Genomic DNA, 20,086 nt, shown 5'->3' on the forward strand with positions numbered 1-20,086 from the left:
TGAAAACAGAAACAGAACTAGCACAGTGGCGATACACCTTTCACAATTCCCTTCTCATGTACTTGTTTGAAATACAAGGCCCAATTCCAAAATAATTTCTCTCGGTGGAAGTAACTTACTTCTGTGAAAGCCTGCCTCGATTACAAAATACTTGCTCCCACTCTGCTTTACAGGTAAGCCTTATACAGAAGCAAGTCACTCTCACCTAGCACAAATCTTTTGGAATCTGGCCCATGCAATTGCTATGTGGCACGTGACCACAAAACTGCATCATTATGCCCCCCCCCCATTTTTTATACAAGGTCAGAATGTTCGCTCAGGTGTTGCCATCTCTCTGTCTCAATTCAATGTCACTACCCTACCTTCTTAGACAATAGCTGTCACAAGCCTCACAGAATCCAACTTTTTGCTAGATGCAATTCCTTCCTTTTTGCCTACTTCCAGTGTGTCCCAAATAGTCTTTACCAGATTGTCTTCTGCTTTCCTGCACATGAATCTGAACCACCATAATCTGTTCTCTCTGACCATCTCTGCAATTGGAGCTACTCTAGCTTCTGCTCGGATGTCCTCATTTCTTTGTCGGTCCCATACTGTGCATTCTGCCATCCAACTCTGACACTTATCTCAATCACCTCTAAACTTAAACTGCTCTGCCTTTTACTACCCAGGTTTCTGCACCATACAGCAAGTAGGACAGGTCATGCCACTTTTTTGTACTACTCAGCTTCTTTGGTATTTTTCTGTCATATACAATTTTCTGTCATATACATGGGTGTACCTTCGTTGAAGGTTTGTGTGCCAGGGCCGGCAACTCGGCACGTAAAAATCTACTGCCAACCATTAGTGGACCGGAGTTCCGCTGTGGCGACCCCTAACCGGGAAAAGCAGAAAGACAACAACATACTATCCCTGACATACTGTCCTAGTTGGCTGCATCCCATCTGATTAATTTAAACTTCCCTTTTCCTCAACCATCCCTCCCAGATACCTGAAGCTGTTAACCTATCCCTATTCCACTTCCACTGCCACTGCCTTCCCTTCTATATCAATTCTCAGCTTCTTCAGATTTCCCCATTTGCTGCCAGTTTCATCCAATCTGCCTTCAGTTTTGCATTCCATTCCTCTAACCTTTGCTGAAGTTACTGCTTAATGCCTGCTTGTAATGCTACATTGTCTGCATACAGCAACTTCCTAGATCTACCCCTTTAACCGGTTTGCTAATCACCAGTATGAACAGCAGGGGGCTCACATATGAGCCCTGATGCACACCCACTCCACCGGGAACCTCTCTGCGAGATCGAACATTATTCCACCTCAAGTCATTGGGTCCTTGTACACAGTCTGCACTAATTCTACCTTTGTTTCTGGGACTTCAAACCACCACAGCACTGCTCAAATCAGCTTTCTTGAGACATTGTCATATCCTTTCTCAAAGTCTAGAAATGGCCCAGTGGGACTATTTCCTCATCTCTAGCTGCTTCTCAGCAATCTGTCTCACTGCAAACATTGTGTCGGTTGTGCTATATCCTGATCTGAATGCTTACTGTTAATCTCCCATCTTAGTTTCTACTATTTTGCACATTTATCAGTCACCCTCTTCAGAACTTTCATGAAGTGTAATAGGAGTTCAATACCTCTGTACTGCCCACAGTTGGGAATGTCCCCTTTGTTCTTGTACACTGGTATCAGTACACTTATTCTCAGGTCTTCTGGGATATATGCCCCTCTCTCTCCAAACAGAGTATTCTTAGGGCCCATTTCTCTGCCATCTAACTCAACATCTTGATCATATCTGCTATGACCACATCTGAGCCTGCTGCTTTTCCTGACGTAAATTTTCCTTGGTGCTGTTCTTACTGCTTCTAGGGTAGGCTCCTCCTCTTCTTTCACTGTAGGCCGTGTCTGGGGCAGTGCAGTTTTCTTCATTCAAAAGCCTGAAGGTACTCCTTCCATCTACCTTTGACTCCTGTGGAGTAGTTATCAGGCTGTTGCTGGCATCCCTTATGAAGGGTGTCTATCTTCTTCACATGTCTGCCTTTGCCTTGCAACCAAATAGAGTTCCTTTGTTCCATCTACTAAGGTACTTTCTAGAAGCTAGTACAGTGCCTCTGAAGCCTTCTTTGCTACTGCAACTCCTCTCTTAGCCTTTTAGTTAGGCAACCAACATTTCTTCTTAATCATACTCTCTTTTCTACCTCCCAATTTTCCCTGCAGCCCTTACTTCTTCTGAGGACTTCCACGCTCCACAACCAACATTCCCCATGTACATTACCATACCTGCTTTGGACAAATCCCCGTTTTATTGTCCTATCTGTTTTTGAGGCACCACCATTCTTCAATTCCACCTAATTCCTCTTCTTCCTGAAGTGCTACAGCCCCGAGTAACTCCTGTGCTCTCTCTCCAGTCAAGTTTCAGGTCTTCAGCCTAGTTTGTTTACCTTAGAACCTTTTCTGACTAGTACTTGCAGCTGACTGTGGCAACCGGTGGTTTATGCTGTGGGCTGACTGTTTCACTTCGGATGATTTTGCAATCACTGATTCTATTCCACTTCCCTTTCCTTACTAGGAGGAACTCCACTTGAGTCACATGTTGACCACTCCTGTACATGATCTTCTATTGATCCATGTGTTGGCCACTATTCACAGACGTCTAGCATGGCCTCTCATTTATTCTTGTTGCCCCAATCATGTGAACCAAGTCAGGTCTCACTCTTTTCTGTCTGTCCCGTTATGTGCATTCAAGTCATTCTTTACCAACATCAATTCTTGTTATCCAAATTTATCTTGTAGGTCCTGCAACTGCTGTCTGAATGCACTTTTTTCCTCACTATTGCAACCCTGCTGTGGGGTACAGGCTGAGATTATGAAAAGTGCCTAACCTTACAGAGCAGCCTGATTGCCATGAGTCTGTCTCCTCCATCTTGTCTCCTCGAAACAAAATGTCCAGTCTCCTCCTTACCATCATATTAACCACTTTAACAACCGTGTCCAGTCAGTGAACTTACATTGAGTGCAGCAATTTTTACTTCTTGTTTGGCAGGTTGATTAGTTTTATACACAGCTTTTGCTTAACAGAGCTATGTCATGTAATCCAGGCTTGGCAAAATGCATACAGTAAAAAAATATTAATAAATTACTGCCAAGCAAAAAATGCAACATCCAGCTGGGTACAGAATCAAAACTTTTAATTGTGACAAGTCATATTAGGCTCCACTCATCAACATAAGCCACCTACCTTAAGGGAAGAGGCCAAACTCAATGAGCTGTGCCTTAAAGAGTTGAGCTTTTGATAAGGCTGCCTGCAATGAAGCGAGCAGTTCACACCAAGTCTATCTGCTGTAAGGCTCTTGGTTTCTGCGTTTCATAAATAAGTGCATTAGTTCATGAGGACTCACATTCAACCTAATGTCTTCTACTAGGTAAAGGAATAAAGGATTAGAAACTGCAGATTTAAGGCTGAATTCAGACTTTCCTTCAGTGATGCATACTAGACACAGTAAGGAAGGCTCACATGCCATGGCACTTTCAGACAATTCACAGAAAGACCTGCCTGCGTACTAGTGCACAGCTCAGCACACCATACAGAAATAAGCAATACACTCATAGGCAGAGACTACACAATGCACCCGAGAGGGATAGGGCTCAATGGGTAGAGGTAGTGTGTACATAGCATGGTAGTACTGTGCATTCTATATTTCAATAAGGAGCTAGACCTACGTCACGTTCAAGGTGAAGACAAAGTATGTTGTGCATTTTACATTACGAGTTTAGTGAATAGAAGACTATTTTCCCTACTTTGAAGATAGCACATCTGATGCTTGGTTGGAGGGGCACACAAAAGTGCACCCTACACATGCTATGCCTGCATGTAAGAGATCTTTGAATGAGTGGGTAACACACAGCAGGGCAAAATGCAAAAAGAAAATTAATACAATTTGTGACTTTCCAAATATTCTCCTGCATGTGTGTGAATGCACAAGTCTATGTCAAAAACAGGTGTGTGTGGCATGCACTTTAGTGCTCACATGCATGCTCATGTGACACAAATACAAATGCATCAGACCAGACTGCACCAAAGAGGCAGCTTTATGCAGCAAAACCCACTACAGCTGCTGTGGCAAATAAGAATGGATGATGTGCAAAAAAAGTACTTCATACTCTGTATGACTTGGGATGCTCATTCCTACATGCTACTACTAGTTTGTATCGCATCTAGGATTTGCACTCTGCATCAGAAAGGATGTAGTCCTGTCATGTTCCAGTTCTATGCAGGACAATATTTAAGGCAAATACAGCCCATACTTGCATGGAGAACATCTATGCAGCTGCATACGTATAGGTGACTATTGCATATTATGTTACCACTGGCTTGTGTAGTCTGGACTCCTCTGTAGCTGCAATGTAACAGTTTCAAAGGACAGCTTTGTTGTACTGCACGTTTATTTATTTTATTTAACAAGCCAATTTTCAGCGGAGGCCCAGGGAGAAATGTTCCAGACGCAGGTCTTTATAACATGGGAAGAAACTGGGGCACCTTGGAGGAAACCCACATGAACACAGGAAGGACATACAGACTTCACACAGAGGGCACCCCTGCTGAGAATCGAACTGGAGAACCTCTTGCTGTGAGGTGACAATGCAATCACTACAGCACTGCACTGTCCACGAATATGTAGTTCTGAACTGAATCAAGAATATTATCCATGTTGTGTGGTAGCACATGCACTGTTGTGGAATGTTTAGTGTACATTAACAACTGCTTCTGCAGCCCCGCTCCACTACTGTCACTGAACCACATATTGTAATAGGATATGCTTTTGTGCCACATTATCCCTATATAGTGTATACAATATATGCGACTTCGACTCAGTCTACAATCAAGAAGATGATCGAATGAGACACTAAAAATACATCAAAATAATCTACAGGTTGGCCAGTTGGTCAAAACAATTCAAACATATCTAGTCTTGTACTGTAGTTTGATAACCAAAAAACACAGCCTACTTTGTCTTGTGTTCTACCCAATTAAAAACAAAGGAACCCAAATGGCTCTCCATAAATTCTGCCAAGAGGGCATTATTACAAATAAATACTACAAACCAATTAAAAAGACAAAGTACAGACTAATGATTACCTTCTGAAGGTCACTTCTAGAAACAGACATCATACAATTTAGCATATCTTCTAAAGAATCAAGGGAACCTTCAAACGCTGCAAGGTATTCATGGATTTCCATAGGATAATCCTCTCCAAGAGCCTCTTCCTCCATCTTGTTCCTCAAACTGGTGAGACTACTATTAAAAAAAAAAAATGCACATAAGAACAAACTATTCAATTTGTGAAAGCAGCACACAACATACATCATCTGCACCAGTACACCAACATTTTAGGATTGAACTCCCATGCAGTGTTACCACTGATAACATCAATATTTCTGGCGCTTTGCACAACTCTGACTAGATTTAACTACTGGTGTCTACCCACTATGTATACCTCAACAGGAACTCTAGCATAGGAAGTAATATTCAACTTTAAATAAGGCTAGTATCTTGGCTGTGGCTGTCACATTTATATTTTCAATAATAAAAAAAGAAAAAAAAAAAAAAGTATGTGGTCACATAATTCTGATGTGGCACAAACTTTATGTTGCTCTTCTTCAGCTATTGATTTCTAATACAGCTCAGTTTCACTGCTTCTTCAGAAATTAACCTCCACAGCCCTACAAGCATGTGACATATTTGTGAGGACAAATAAGGAGTTCTGCTGCTCTTATACTAATGTAAGAACTGGACACCGGCAGCCTTGATCACACTATGCCATATGTACACGCTGTTATTTGCAACAGCCTTGATCAACTCATGTGGAATAAAGCTTACCGCTTCAATGCCCAGCACCATCACCAAACCACTGTTCATTGACAAGCTAGCTGGCGGACGAAGCACTCCATCCAGCCCAGTTCCAAGTAAGCTCTGTTCATGCCCACAGCACCACAAGCCAAAATGGCGAAGTGATTAAGAATTAAAGATGCAAAAATGCAGTGTCTGACAACAAAATGCCATGCACACAGTTCATATGCCGTTCCTACATGTGGAACGCCACAAAACATTGTACTGAAAAGGGCACCAATAAGGCAAATACTACAGTGGGTCCCAGAACTACAACTAGTCACTTTGCAGATTGAATGCACTGCAACCCGATACATTCATGTTAGCAGCCTGGCTACAGAGAGCTGTGAGAGGGTGATCAATATAAAGACAACGGCATACAAAAGAAGATAAGGAAAAAGACTTAAAAGTACACCAAATAAAATGGCTCATCCCACAGGTCATACCTCCCAACCTCTTAAGGCAGGAATTCTGGACAAAGCCTGACATAATGGGGGTACAAAGGCCCAAAAATATGGACAGATTTTATATACTGCTCTAATAAACTTAGAAAGTCATTAGAATAAGAAGATTTATGTTAACATGAATTTTCTGAAGGATATGAAATCTGAAACTCAAATGTAGGTCATTATTTAGTGACTTCAATCCTTGGATCATCCCCATGATTTGCTAGAAAACCACAAAATTTATGAGGAAAAGACCAAAAATATATGAGGCAAAAAGCTGCAAATTCTATGAAAAATTTGAGCTATGCCACAGGTCAAGAGTGGTGAAGCAAATGACGAAGACATTGTGTTAATGGAAAGGAAAGAAAGGCCTTTCAATCTATTCACTTAGTGTTCATATTTATTAAAAACCCGCGGTAGTGGTGCTGCGGTAGCGTTGTCGCCTCACAGCAAGACATTGTCCTGTTCGATTCTCAGCTAGAGCGTCTTCTGTGTGGAGGCATACGTGAGTGGGCATGCCTTCGTTGAAGGTTGTGCGTCAGGGCTGGTAACTCGGCACGTAAAAATCCACTACCAAACATTAGTGGACCAGAGTTCCGCTGTGGCGACCCCTAACTGGGATAAGCCGAAAGACACAACAACAAGTGTTCATATTTATAGGCAGGCTGACACAACAAATGAAATGCAACTTAGCCCAAGTGTCTGATGGAAAACAACTACTACTTTTTCGGCTTTTCCCGGTTAGGGGTCACCACAGCGGATCACCTGTCTGCTCATGACTGGCAGTGGAGTTTTACAGTGTCGAGTTGCCAGCCCGGCGCCCAACCTTCCACAGAAGGCACACACACAGATGCACTCACACCTAGGGCCAATTTAGAGTGTCCAATCCACCTACAGCATGTCTTTGGGATGTGGGAGGAAACCGGAATACCCGGAGGAAACCCACGCGACCACAGGGGTCTGATGGAAAACAACTACTTCACCCAATATCCAATGACATCTTTCAGCTGTTTTATTTGCACAGTAACTCCTGCTTTTGAGGTAATGAATGCAAGTATATGGGGAACAGTCCAGAATCCTTATTTTCCAAAACATTTATTCCAATAATGGTTTACATTCCACAACACTGTTACAGAACAACAAACAATTTAAACATTATATTTTGATTCTAAAAATTGGTACTATGTTTATCTTTACAAATTTTAAGTATTTCATGTCCTAACTACAATATAAACAAACATCTGGACCAATCCTGGCTCCAGGCTTTGGTGTCTATAAAGGAACAAGTACAACTTTTTATCTTGTAGCTCAGAAAGTGAGAATCTCTTACTCTGACATCTGGGATGTATTTACAGTTTTAGAAAACTAATGCCACCAGTGTCAAAGACATGCAAGACATTCATAAAAATTGTTTTTGTAGGCAAATCGTAACTGCTGAGGGGTGATACAGCCACAAAGATGAATCATACACAAGTCAGGTTAGCCATGGCTGTGCAATAGCTTTAATGCTGTTGATCACAGATATCCACAATTTACTAACATTAGGACATGCCCACACTAAATGCCCATAATTTGCATCATCTGCTTTACATCGCCAACATTGTGAACCAACATCAGGATTACATTTTTTTTTAATTTAACTAGCTGGGTGTAATATGCCAACATCATAATACGTTTGCAAAAGGAAAACATGTTAAGGGTGAAATCGCTTTTCATCCATGAAGGCTAAACATGACTACCACTGTGAGTGTATGAAGGGATTCCCAAAGTATGTGTCCCATATCTGTTAGAGTCAAGAAAACAATTCTCTCATCTGATCTAAGATCAGTGGATGCAAATCCTATATTCTCAAACTGGGATTTGGGGAAACACTCTGCCATCAAGCTTCACACATGGAACAATAGTCCCAAGCCCTCCTTGACCTGAGGGCCTGGACATTACTTTCCTATTACTAGGACTTACTGCAGGTACTGCCACCACTATATCTCAAATCCTGGGTTGCAAGCATTTAGTTTAGTTAATGGGGTTGGCTGTATTGCCAGACTCTCACATATCACAGATAAAACATATACCAGCATCAGCCCAGTTTATCCATTGTTATAACTTCTCCTATCTGGAAACATCCCAACAATCAGCCCAGTTTATCCATTGTTATGACTTCTCCTATCTGGAAACATCCATGTATACAGATTGATACGAAGTGTAGGGAACATGCCTGCCTATCTTTATACTCCCTCCTATCCTCTTCTTTCTAAACAAAAGTACATTCCACCTGGATCTAAGTTTTGTAAGAGGGATTGCCTATGCCATGGGTTATTTGGTTGTCGCCAGTCTGGTTTCAATGAGGGTCCATATTAGGACCGACAAAAAACCTTGCCCGTGAAAAAGAAAGGACAACCAGCTGTAGCTACCCCATATTTAAAGATGGGTAGGCCAAAAACATCCTTGCTTCTGGGAGTTACTTTCTCTGTCAACCAACCCATGGAGGGCTGCCATCTCATAATAAATTGCCTTTAGAAGCTAGACAGTTTTTGATAAAGTTACAGAAAAAAAGCATGTGGTATGTGGTGAAGAATATATAGTACTTTAAGGAGGAAATACAGCCTATTTATGAAATGTAATTTTAAAGTTTTTAAACATGTGATTTTATCTTTGATTGGTCTCCACAGTGTTGCTTAAAGGAGCAGTCATACGTATTCCCAAATAGAAACGCTCCTTTGTTTGTCCACTTTAATGGAGTATCTTCACTGATGGTAAAGCCAAGAGCCATGGCATTGCTCACTGGAACAGGAAAGTTTACGTAAAGTAGGTTTAATGCTCATATGTGGTGTTATGTCATATAAGAGGGATACAATTATTGGGGTTTGCTTATATGGACTGCTAAGCCAAAATAAACAATCAATAAATCATCTGCAATTCGGGTTGTTAAGGTGCCCGCAACCCCCTATTGAGAACCTTCAAATTTTGACTAAAAACTGTAATGATATCCAGGACAAATGCCACAATTAGCAATAATACAGGAGATAGGTGACAGCCTTAGCTGGTGCCCCACTCCATCCTTATGCATTTTGACAAAATGTTTTTAGAAAATATTTGTGCTATTGGCTAAACATAGAATAATTTGCACTATTCTATAAACTTGAGGAGTATCCTTTGCTTAAAAGTGACTCCCAAATAATATTCCAATTGATGGAATGGCTAAAGGAAGGGCTACAGTTTTCAAGGTGTTCAGTGTGCCTCCTGTATGAAGATCCCAAGTCCAACTAGGTATGAACTTCCTGCCCTCTGGCGGAGAAATCGTATAGTTAGCCATGTGACACTAGATAAGTATATCCACAACCTATTAGCTTGCAGTTTGGCATACACAAGGAGGAAAACGGGAGTCTGTCTGGTTTAGGGACCATTAATACTAGGTACATCTCTGGTGGAAAAATTGTTCTTGCAAAGCTGATAACCTTAACAGAAAACCTGCTAGATTTTTTACCACCATTTATACAAGTCCAGTCCACTGAGAACCCATATGGGCCAGGGGCAGTTTTTTTTTTTTTTTTTTGGGGGGGGGGGGGGTGATTCAATGACTTCTATAATTTTTGGCACATACCAAGATCAGAGGACTTCTTCCCTAGCTCTTGCAGCCAACAAGGATTAACTGCTGCTAATAAATTCATAAAAAATGGATGAACAGTTTTCCATCCGTTTCTGGTACTGTTCCAATATTCATTAATTTGAACATTAATAACCATTAGTTATTTGCAAAGGATGCTCTGGTGATTCCTGAAAAAATGTCAGCTGTAACCTCTTGCAATGTGTTTTACACATTTTGCGCCAACAGCTTTTGGGAGGCAATTCCTTTTATCCAGCAGAACAGGCAACATCTCTCAGATTGCCTAGAAACCTCCATCATACATATCCATCAAAATGCATACTTAAGACCTCTTATCTCCTTAACTGGCACAGTCTCTGCAGTCACCCCTCTTGTATCCATTCTCCTTGCTAGTTATCGTCGTTTCAATATCCTGTTAATTTCCCCAGTCTTGGTGATTTTTTTGTTTGGCAATAAATTTGGATATCAAATACCAACTTGAAGTTTTAAAACCATACAAACTATTTCTCATATCTTAAACCTCGTCCTCTCTGCAATCTTCCCAGTATCACCCATAAGAGACTGGAGAATAAATTTTTGAAATCTAGTTGTTTTAGCAGTAAGGGGTCGATCTCCAGGTCTTATTTCATGGAAGGGTAGAACTTTATTTTAATATTATGCATACAGCGGCACTGTCAAATAGCTCATTCGAGGCATGCCATACCTCCCCATGCCTACAAAAAAAAAAAAAAAAAAAAAAAACCGATTCATCAACCACACATCAAAATCGGCTAGTGACCTGTCCATTAGGACTGATCTGTGCAATTATTTACCTGTGGGTTTAAAAGCACTCCTTGCATTTACCAGCTGAAATTCCACCATGAATAATTTTAAAAAGCTAGCAAACTTGGAGACAGATGTCCATTACGGATCCTGTCTAACCATGGGTCAGGTACTACATTAAAATCCCCCTTCTCCTGATTATTGGGCAATGGCTGAAGTGAGCAAAGTAAAGTTGCAAGGCTACTGAGTAAGTGAGTGTCATCTATGTTAGGACAATAGTAAGTAATCACCAGGAGTAGCCCTAAAGTCTAACTGGCAAACATAACTACAAATAAACTACACACTTACCTGTTTGTACTGCTACTCCTGCTGCTTAACCCACTCCGAAGGTCTATTCATTAGTATAGCCACTCCCCATTTAGCTGTTGTGGCAGAATGTATTTCCCTGGTCACATGGAGAAAACCAGTGAAACACACTAACATTTAAACCTGGTTTCTTGAAAAGAGCAAACAATCTTAATCAGAGTAAGATAATGGAGGATCAGACTAGTGCAGTATGAAGTGGGCATCCCCTTTACATTCTAGCAAATTTTTTTCACGAAACTCATTGCAGTTTGTGTTTCCATGACAGAATTACCTTCATTATAACTATAATTACAGCTTTTAATGACTATCGAGATACAACCAAACAGCAATAATGCAGCTACTTTTGTTAAGCAGCTGTGAAACTTGCAGCTCTGGCCATGTACAATATGAGTGTATAGTTGTCACAAGTGGATCATATCCTGGACTCCCCACCAAGTCAAACACACCAATGCCCCAGTCAAAGTCTAAAACTTTAACAAGCCATCCATGAAATGTAAGATTTAACACAGTTCCCAGCCTTAATCATCTTCAGGCTACTGAATACTGAAATTTGGGTTGTCCTAGGAACAGGATAGCCCCCCCACCCCCAATGATCTCAGTTACCTCCTCTCAAGGTATCTCCAGGCAAGTCACTTTCTTGATTATAACATCTTTATCAGCAGTATCCATGAGAGGACCACATTTATTCACTATAGAAACAGTTGCATCACATAATTTAGTGTGCACTTGACTCCTGAAGGCAGATTTAGCTGGTATAAGGGGGGGGGGTTGCTTTACATGCCACTCTCTGGCCAATCAAGTGTTTTGCTAGTGCAGATGATGTCTTACTACTTGAATCATCAAATTCTGTACAACTGAGTGGCTCTTGGCTTACTTATTCAAAGCAAAGTACTTTTACTGAATAATCACACTTTTATCATCTGTTTTAAAAAGTACACTGCTGTATCTACATCTTTAAGTTTGTTTGTGGTAGCATTTTACTCGACACTCCTTTACTGTGCTTTTGCATTAGAAGGACTGGGATTGTTCTTCTGTTGGCAGTAGGTGTTTACCTGGTCTATCTGAGCTGGAAATACAAATGGGCTCCAAGTTTGTTTGTTTTTTTTTTTCACTTCTCTGCACCCAATTTGCACTGTTCTGATACCTAGATAGCATAGACTAGATTCAGACCTGCTGAATCTAGCCTATTATTGGTACACTTTGAGCACTACACTAAACCAGCCATCTTATATTAAGAAGGGCTCCCCTGCACCCTTTTGTGGCAGAACAGTGAGTGTCCAGCCTTGTGTGAACTGGAGATTGCTGGAGGAAGGTTCATTGTGGGCTTTCCTATTGGTAGATTGGCTTAAAGTGTCTTAATTTCTCCTGTATTTAAGCCTCATGTTTCAGAGTTGCAGCACACCATACAAAAGGGGTTGGGAGTGTCTTGTATAGAAGCAAACACTTGGAAACTCAATTTTTCCCTAGACATCTGCCAATGATACCCTCCCAAGCTTCCCTACTGCACTACAGTCACACTGAGCAGCGTTGCCACACTTATCCATAGCCTGCAATAAAACAAAGCACTTAAAAGTCCTGGCACAAAACCTGCTCAAACTACCCCAATCCTTTCCCCAACAGTACACACGGTAAAACATGCTATAATGGACTGGCAGTTTCCCATCATTTCACATGGGCATTCTGAGGAAATGGCCTCATGTATACAGACTACCACTTACTCCTAAAACAAATACCCTATGTGAGAGATGCAATTACCTATGAAATTAAAATCAATTCCCTCACGTAACAACAAACTGGACATCAAACAGATTGTCAGCACACATACTTCACCTCTCACATAAAATGAGGTCACAACACACAAACCCACATACACGGGCCTGCTCACTAGAAACCTACCAAAAGATCAGAGACCTAACAAACGTAAACCACTTGCATACACAGCTATGAAAATAGCAACCACTACACAACACATACACCAGTATCCCAGCAAATAAGCCCCAAAGGATCTCTATGGACTATATGAAGACACACATGACTAAACTCTCAGACTGTGTGTGCCAGGCAGGTATGACTGTAGCCTTATGCAGCATTCTACCTTCTCCCAAGATGATGCCACAATACAAACAGAAAATGACTTTTCCAACGTAACAAAACCTACTCGAGACAAACTCCAAGGTTCTGCTGTTTAACGCTCTGAGTTCAGATATGAAACTGCACTCCCCGGAAACACTCTTCACCCTGGAAGATACTGATGTCTGTGCAGTTACTGAGACATGGTTCAAGGCCATGAACAGCACCCTGGCTGTCCAAGGTTATAGGTTCATAGGTTTATACTAGGCTATCTGCCCTAAGGCATTTATAAGCCTAGCCCAAATTTTTGTGGCTTACGCCACCCCTTATATGAAAAAATACTGTGCCCATTAGTTTGTTGTGCCTCTGTCCAGCAGTGACACAGAGATGATTCCGGGTAAACCTACGATCTCCCATCCACAGGTCTAGATTTCTCTTGAACAGAGTCAGCGAGGTGCTCTGCCTCACATGGACCGGGATTTTATTCCACAGCATAGGGAGTCTCTGAGTGATAAATCTATCACTCCAGCACGTCCTATTTATATCCGTGCTAAGGTTTAAGTCGCTTGCTCTAGTGGTTTTGGTGGATTTGGATTTTTGAGGTGGAGCATGTCCATTAATTCGGGTTGGACATGGCCTTGTATGTCAGGCACATGTCACCTCTGAGCAGACGGTATGCGACTGAATAGAGCTGGAGTTTCTTCAATCTGGCAGCATATGACAGATTTTGGAGTCCCTTTATCCTTTTGGTGAGGAACTTTGGGGTCTCTCCAATTGCTGCAGATGTCGGGTGAGATACATCCCGAATGGGGCATTGTACTCGATCATTGGTCTGATAAGTGAAGAGTACAGGGAACAATGACCTCACTAGATCTGGATGTGAATCCCTTCATGATCAGGTGGGCAATGTAGAAGGTCTTTCTAACCACTTTAGCAATGTGAGTGTCAAAGAAAGGCCACTGTCAACCTGGGTCCCCAGGTCCCTGATAACCTCTTCTGTGCTTAGTGGATTGCCACCTATATGGTAGCTTGGGGTTACCTTGTTTTTCCCGAAGGGTATGACTATACATTTTTTGGCGTTTAACTTCAGGCCATGGCTCTGACACCAGCTATCTGTTTCCGTGAGTCCCTTCTGAAGGATATCCGTGTCTGATGCACTTTCCACCACGGCCCAGTTTGCAGTCGCCTGCAAACTTTGTCAGCCAAAGTCCTCCCATGTTGGCCTGTACTTCTGAGAAGTAGATGCCAAACAATAGGGGCCAAGGACCGAGCCCTGTGGGACACCACTTGTGACCAGCTTGGAGTCTGACACAGCGCCAGCAACTCTAACCCTGTGGGTTCTGTCCTTAAGCCAGTTTGCAACCCATCTTGTGACATATGGGTTTACATTTAAGCTGGTAAGTTTTTCTACAATACCCGAGTGGGGTATTGTGTCGAAAGCCTTTGCAAGGTCAAGGTAGGCTGTATGGACTGCCTTTCCTCATCAATGGCCTTGGTGACTGTTTCAAGAAGTCGACCAAGTTCAAAAGGCATGATCTGCCCTTGACAAAGCCAAACTGGGTCGGGTCCAATGTCTGCAAGTCCCCTATATCTTTGTTTATGAGCTCCATTATGATCCTCTCCATAGCTTTGCAGACTAGACTTGTTAAGCTTATGGGGCGCTAATTACCAGGGTCCGTAGAGGTGCCGCCTTTGTGGAGTGGGACCACAGTTGCCGTACGCCACTCCTTGGGCACGTATCCTGTGGTAAGGCTGAGATTAAACAGCTGCCTTATGTGCTGGTTTAATTCCTCATTTAGCTCGTGTAGCACACAGCCAGGGACACCATCCAGTCCCATTGATGCTGTGTTTTTAGCTTTAGAGAGCAGCTTTCACCTGCGCATTTGAGATGTCCGGGAGGCTACACTCGGCTGGGATAGTTATCTCTCCTTTAGGGGGGAAGAGGGGGGTGAAGTTTGCACTGAACCTGTCTGCCAGTATGTTGGCAATGTCTGTGGGTTCAGTGATTTTTGTATCATTTTGGACTAATTCTGAGCATATCTGGGAGTTTCCACCCAGGTTCCTAACATAGCTGAAAAAGGCCTTATGATTGTCCTTTGAATCCATGACAATTTTTCTCTCAAAATTGGCCTTAGTTGATTTTATGAGTGCTCGTATTCTTTTACTAATAATGATCAGGGGTGACTTCCCTTTTATGGATTTTGTTCTATCATGTAACAGCTTTCTCCTCTTATTGTAAAGTTTGTTAATGGCTGGGGTCCACCAGACTGGACGTTTGCCCTTTGTGGAAAGAGTCTTGGTTTTATTTGGGATTGCCTGATCCATGCAGTCCTGGAAGTGTTCATAGAAGGCATTTGTAAGGGCTTCCGCAGCTTGGGTTGTGGTTTCCAGTGGCTCAGGGGCCTTGAAGGATACCACACCAGTCTTGAGTAGTGTGAAGTTTGCTTTAGAGAAGTTCTTCACTATGGTCTTTTTTGTTTGGGGTGGGGCGGGATGTGGATTTCCAGTGAGATTAGTTTATGATCAGATCTCACCAATGAGGGATATACTTCCGGTGTGGAGCATTTTGTCCCCATGTTTGTGACAATGAGATCTAGTATATTTTCTCCTCTCGTGGGAACAGTGACTAGCTGTTCCATGGCATTTGAATTTATGAACTCCAGGAACCGTTGGGCTAGAAAGTTAGGGTTTGAGTAATGTTCCCAGTCTATATTCGGGTAGTTGAAAGTCACCCAATATGATGGTGTTTGGAGATACATTTATACCCTCCAGTGTCTTCAGGAAGGCTGTGTGGGGTTCCTGAGTTTGAGAGGGTGGCCTGTAGCATGCTACAATTTGTAGAGCAGTTTTGCCTATGGTTAGTTGCACCTGGATGGTTTCCGAAGCTTCATGCGTTGCCACCAAACTGGAGGTGTGGGTATCCTTTATGAATATGGATACACCCCCTCCTTTTGTGGTGTGGTCCGGGTTTTGGGGCGAACGCATGATATGAGGTAAAACCTAATAGTGCCGGGGTGCTCTCAGGAGCCTTGAACCAGGTTTCAGTTACAGCACAGACATCGATGCTCTCCATACTGAGAAGGGCCTCGAGTGCGTGCATTTTGAGATTTAGACTTCTGGCATTGAGCAGCATTACCCTCAGTTTCTTCCCATTTTTGTTTTCTAGGGTGGTAGGTTTAGAATTTGAGCCTTGCCTAAAAAGGCACTATGGGGTGGCAAGAGCCTTAGCCAATATCCGGAATCCCAGGGTGACAGGTGCAAGCCGTCCCTCATGAAGCAGCGTGGCTTGTCAAGCATGTCATCCCAGGCAGACAGACACTGGATCCCCTTTGAATGACACCAGACAATAAGCCAATTGTTAAAGCTGATCATCTTGTCTCTATATTGTGGCATCATTCTTGGTGAAGGAAGGATACTGCTCAGGGTTAGGGTCATACCTGCCTGGGCTACATAATCAGAGAGCTCCTCTATGTCTCTTTTCATGTAGTCCAGGGAGGTACGTCTCAGGTCGTTCACACCAGCATGGACAATGACTGTCATATTTGTACTTGCCGTGCAGTGACCCGAGTGCTTGTGTTATGTGGCGGATTCTAGCACCCGATAGGCAGCTTACTGTGACCCTCTCCTTGTTCAGCCTGGTGAGTGGGACGTCAGTGTGTCTGACTATGGAGTCACCTATGACAAGTATGTTTGGTGTTGTATTTGGCCTTAAGGGCTGTGACTGCTTTGCACACTGCTTTTGTGGTTTATGTGTTGCTTGTGGGGTGTCTTGAGGTAGCAGTTGTTTGGGTGTCTGCTTTGGAGGCCTCTGCTGTTTAGGTAAATTTTTACTCAGAGCCTCCGAGTATGTCTTTGTGTGTTTATGTGTTTGATTCAGTGGAGTGGTAGCATTATGTGAGGCTGGTTTTGTGGTGTGTGTAGTTGCCTTCTCCTCCTGTCTGGTCTTGCCAGTCCTGAGTTGAGAGAGCTCAGCCTCCAGTTTGGCTAAACAGCTGCATCTCGCAAGTATTTGTGTTATGTGGGAGGAGGAGAGGGCTGTCTGTGTACATGAGGCAGTTATAACATTGCCTCAAGATTCCCAGATTCACCAGCTGGACCGGAGAGAAGATTGACAACTGACCTTTGGACATGCTAGAATAATATTGGGAGTTCCTTAATTGAAAACAAGGGCCAGTGGGGAGTGAGGGTGCAGTGCTTTTAATTTTTAGTGCTGACTTATATAATTGCTTTAGTGAGCAAGTGCCAGGTAATTTGAGTGCAATGTGTTACAAGTAACTAAATGCAAAAACGACAAACAGTAACTTTCTTTCAAGTGAAACAAGGAAATAAGTACAGTAAGCAATGCAGATATCACTAGTGATCCACAGAAGCTGAGAAGTTGCGTATTAGGTGGAATTAGCTTCCAGGGAAATAACAAGCAAACAAACAACAAGCATATAAACAAAGCTAGATTCAGCAGGCCTGGATCTAGTCTATGCTAGAGCAAACAAGGTGAACCAATTTCAGTAAGATACAGTTCAAATATTCAGGCACTATAAACCTTTAACCAGAAATTCCCAGCTCAGAAGGGCAGAGTCCAGCCTCTTCTCCCACAAGAGTGCAGACCACGAACCTTCTTAATGTAAAATAACTGGCCTGAAGCCCAAGTGCCTAAACCAGAACTAATACACTTGGACACTGGGCTCTCAATCAGCAGTTCCCAACTTAGAAGGATGAAAGCTACCTGTACTGCCACCACAGTGCTTGCCACAAACCTTCCTAATGTAAAACAACTGGTCTGAAGCCCAAGTGCTTAATCCAAAAGACTTGAATGATAGCTACACTTTAATCAAGTTACAACCAAGCAGTAATAAATACCATTGAATACTTTAGAGAATGTCTGGATTAGTGCTCAAGTTACACAAACAAAGCAAGATCCAGCAGGCCCGAATCCAGTCTATGCCACAGCAAACAAGGCGCACCAACTTCAGTAAGAAACAGTTCAGATATGCATGCACTATAAGCCTTTAACCAGAAATTCCCAGCTCAGAAGGGCAGAGTCCAGCCTCTCCTCCCACAAGAGTGCAGACCACGAACCCTCTTAATGTAAAATAACTGGCTTGAAAGCCCAAGTGCTTAAACCAGAATTAATACACTTTTAGAATAACAGACACTGAGCCCTCAATCAGCAGTTCTCAACCTAGAAGGATGTAAGCTACCTGTTCTGCCACAACAGTGCAGACCACAAACCCTCTCAGTGCAAAACAACTAACTGGTCCGAAGCCCAAGTGTTTAAACCAAAAGGCTTAGAATGAGTTACACCAAGCAGTAATAAATACAATTGAGTATTTTAAGATGATGCAAAAGTAAAAAGAAGTAGGTAAAAACACAAGTACAGTAAAAGCAGATGAATTTTTTTTTTTTTTTTTTTTTTCTGAACAAGTGCTGAGATCAAAGAAACAGATTTGAGTGCTGAAACTAGAAAACTGGCTAGTTATAAGAAAAAAAAAAACAAGCTAGAAGGCTTCCCTCAAACACAGAAGGGCTTGGGGGCTCAGAAGCCTACAAATAGTCTGTACCACTTAACAAGAAAGGCAGGAAATAAGCTTAATTTTTTTTCTATTTCCCAGATGCTCTCTTTGTACACAGTAGGAGTGCCTGAAATCAGAATATGATCTCACTGCACTCAGTTGAGTGAGCAAATGAGATGGGCCCAGAGGCAGGCTGAGGGGCGGGCAGTTTCAATGCCACTGAGATTAACACCAAAACAAAAACAGGGCGGGTGGCTGGGAATAACTGAAGAGCAGAAACTTCAGTTAAAAATTCCTTCAACACTCAAATTAAATACTGTATTATTTTAAAAAAAAAGTTCAGACAAAGGTACTTAAATTCTCTTATACGTCCAGTTGAATATAACCAAGTTCTTAGCTGGCCAAGCTGAAGTTTTAAAGCAGGAATTATTTCACATGCACCAGTTTAAATATGCAAGGACAGGAAATCAGAGAATGTGGCTACCCCCACACCTGTAATTACTAGCAAATAACAAAATTCAGCCAACACTAGCTTCAGTTCAAGTTACTGAAGAGCAGAAACTTCAGTTAAACATTCCTTCAACACTCAAATTAAATACTGTATTATTTTAAAAAAATGTCTTCCACAAATTCAGAGCTCAAAATGAATGGAAAGAACCAAAGATGGAGGTGCATCCATCTTCATTAAAGCCAAGTACACCTTGAGACTGGTCAAACACTATGACTCTCTCAAACTACTCAATGTCCAATTAATTACAGGAAAAATACCTTAAAACACATCATTGCATTTTATATATATATATATATATATATATATATATATATATATATATATATATATATATATATATATGTATACATACATATACACACACACACACACACACATATATGCATACATATATATATATATATATATATATATATATATATATACACAAACACACATATATATATATATATATATATATATACACACATATATATATATATATATATATATATATATATATATATATATATATATATACACACACACACACACACACACATACACACACACACAGTATTTACTGTCAGAAATCTTTCCTGACCGGTTCCAAAATGCTGCTGGGAGAGTTTCAAAGAAACCAGATGTTGGTCAGAGGATGACATCACCTGTGGTCACCTGACTCTGCTACAATATACACATACACCTTTGCTAAGATCTGTGGCAGCATCTGAAAGCTATAACACAAATTCAAACTTTCCACCCTTCCAGGGTTCTCTGACAAACATACACATTTGATCAGTTACAACAATATAGCCCAATATACACGCATACATTATTTGTGTCCACTAGGGCCTACTGTTGATGCATTCACACAAGTAACTTTACAAACATATTTTTAACTCAAACAGAATATATTTTTAACTCCAACATCTGTACAAATCAGTGTGATA

The 20,086-nt window shown here is 41.7% G+C and overlaps 1 protein-coding gene across 4 annotated transcripts in view; it reads right to left on the reverse strand.

Annotated features, from left to right (window-relative positions):
- The window catches only part of C1D (C1D nuclear receptor corepressor), a 328,584-nt gene that overhangs the window by 300,971 nt on the left and 7,527 nt on the right, over nucleotides 1-20,086 (reverse strand). For all 4 annotated transcript variants that reach the window (XM_044055923.1, XM_044055912.1, XM_044055933.1 and 1 more), the window contains exon 2: nucleotides 5,135-5,294. In XM_044055923.1, coding sequence (XP_043911858.1) covers nucleotides 5,135-5,269 — 135 coding nt within the window. In that variant the 5' untranslated portion in view covers nucleotides 5,270-5,294. The remainder of the gene's footprint in view (nucleotides 1-5,134; nucleotides 5,295-20,086) is intronic.

The sequence above is a fragment of the Protopterus annectens genome, chromosome 1.part2 (assembly GCF_019279795.1).
Source record: "Protopterus annectens isolate FY-2018-M chromosome 1.part2, PAN1.0, whole genome shotgun sequence".
NCBI classification, from domain to species: Eukaryota; Metazoa; Chordata; order Ceratodontiformes; family Protopteridae; genus Protopterus; species Protopterus annectens.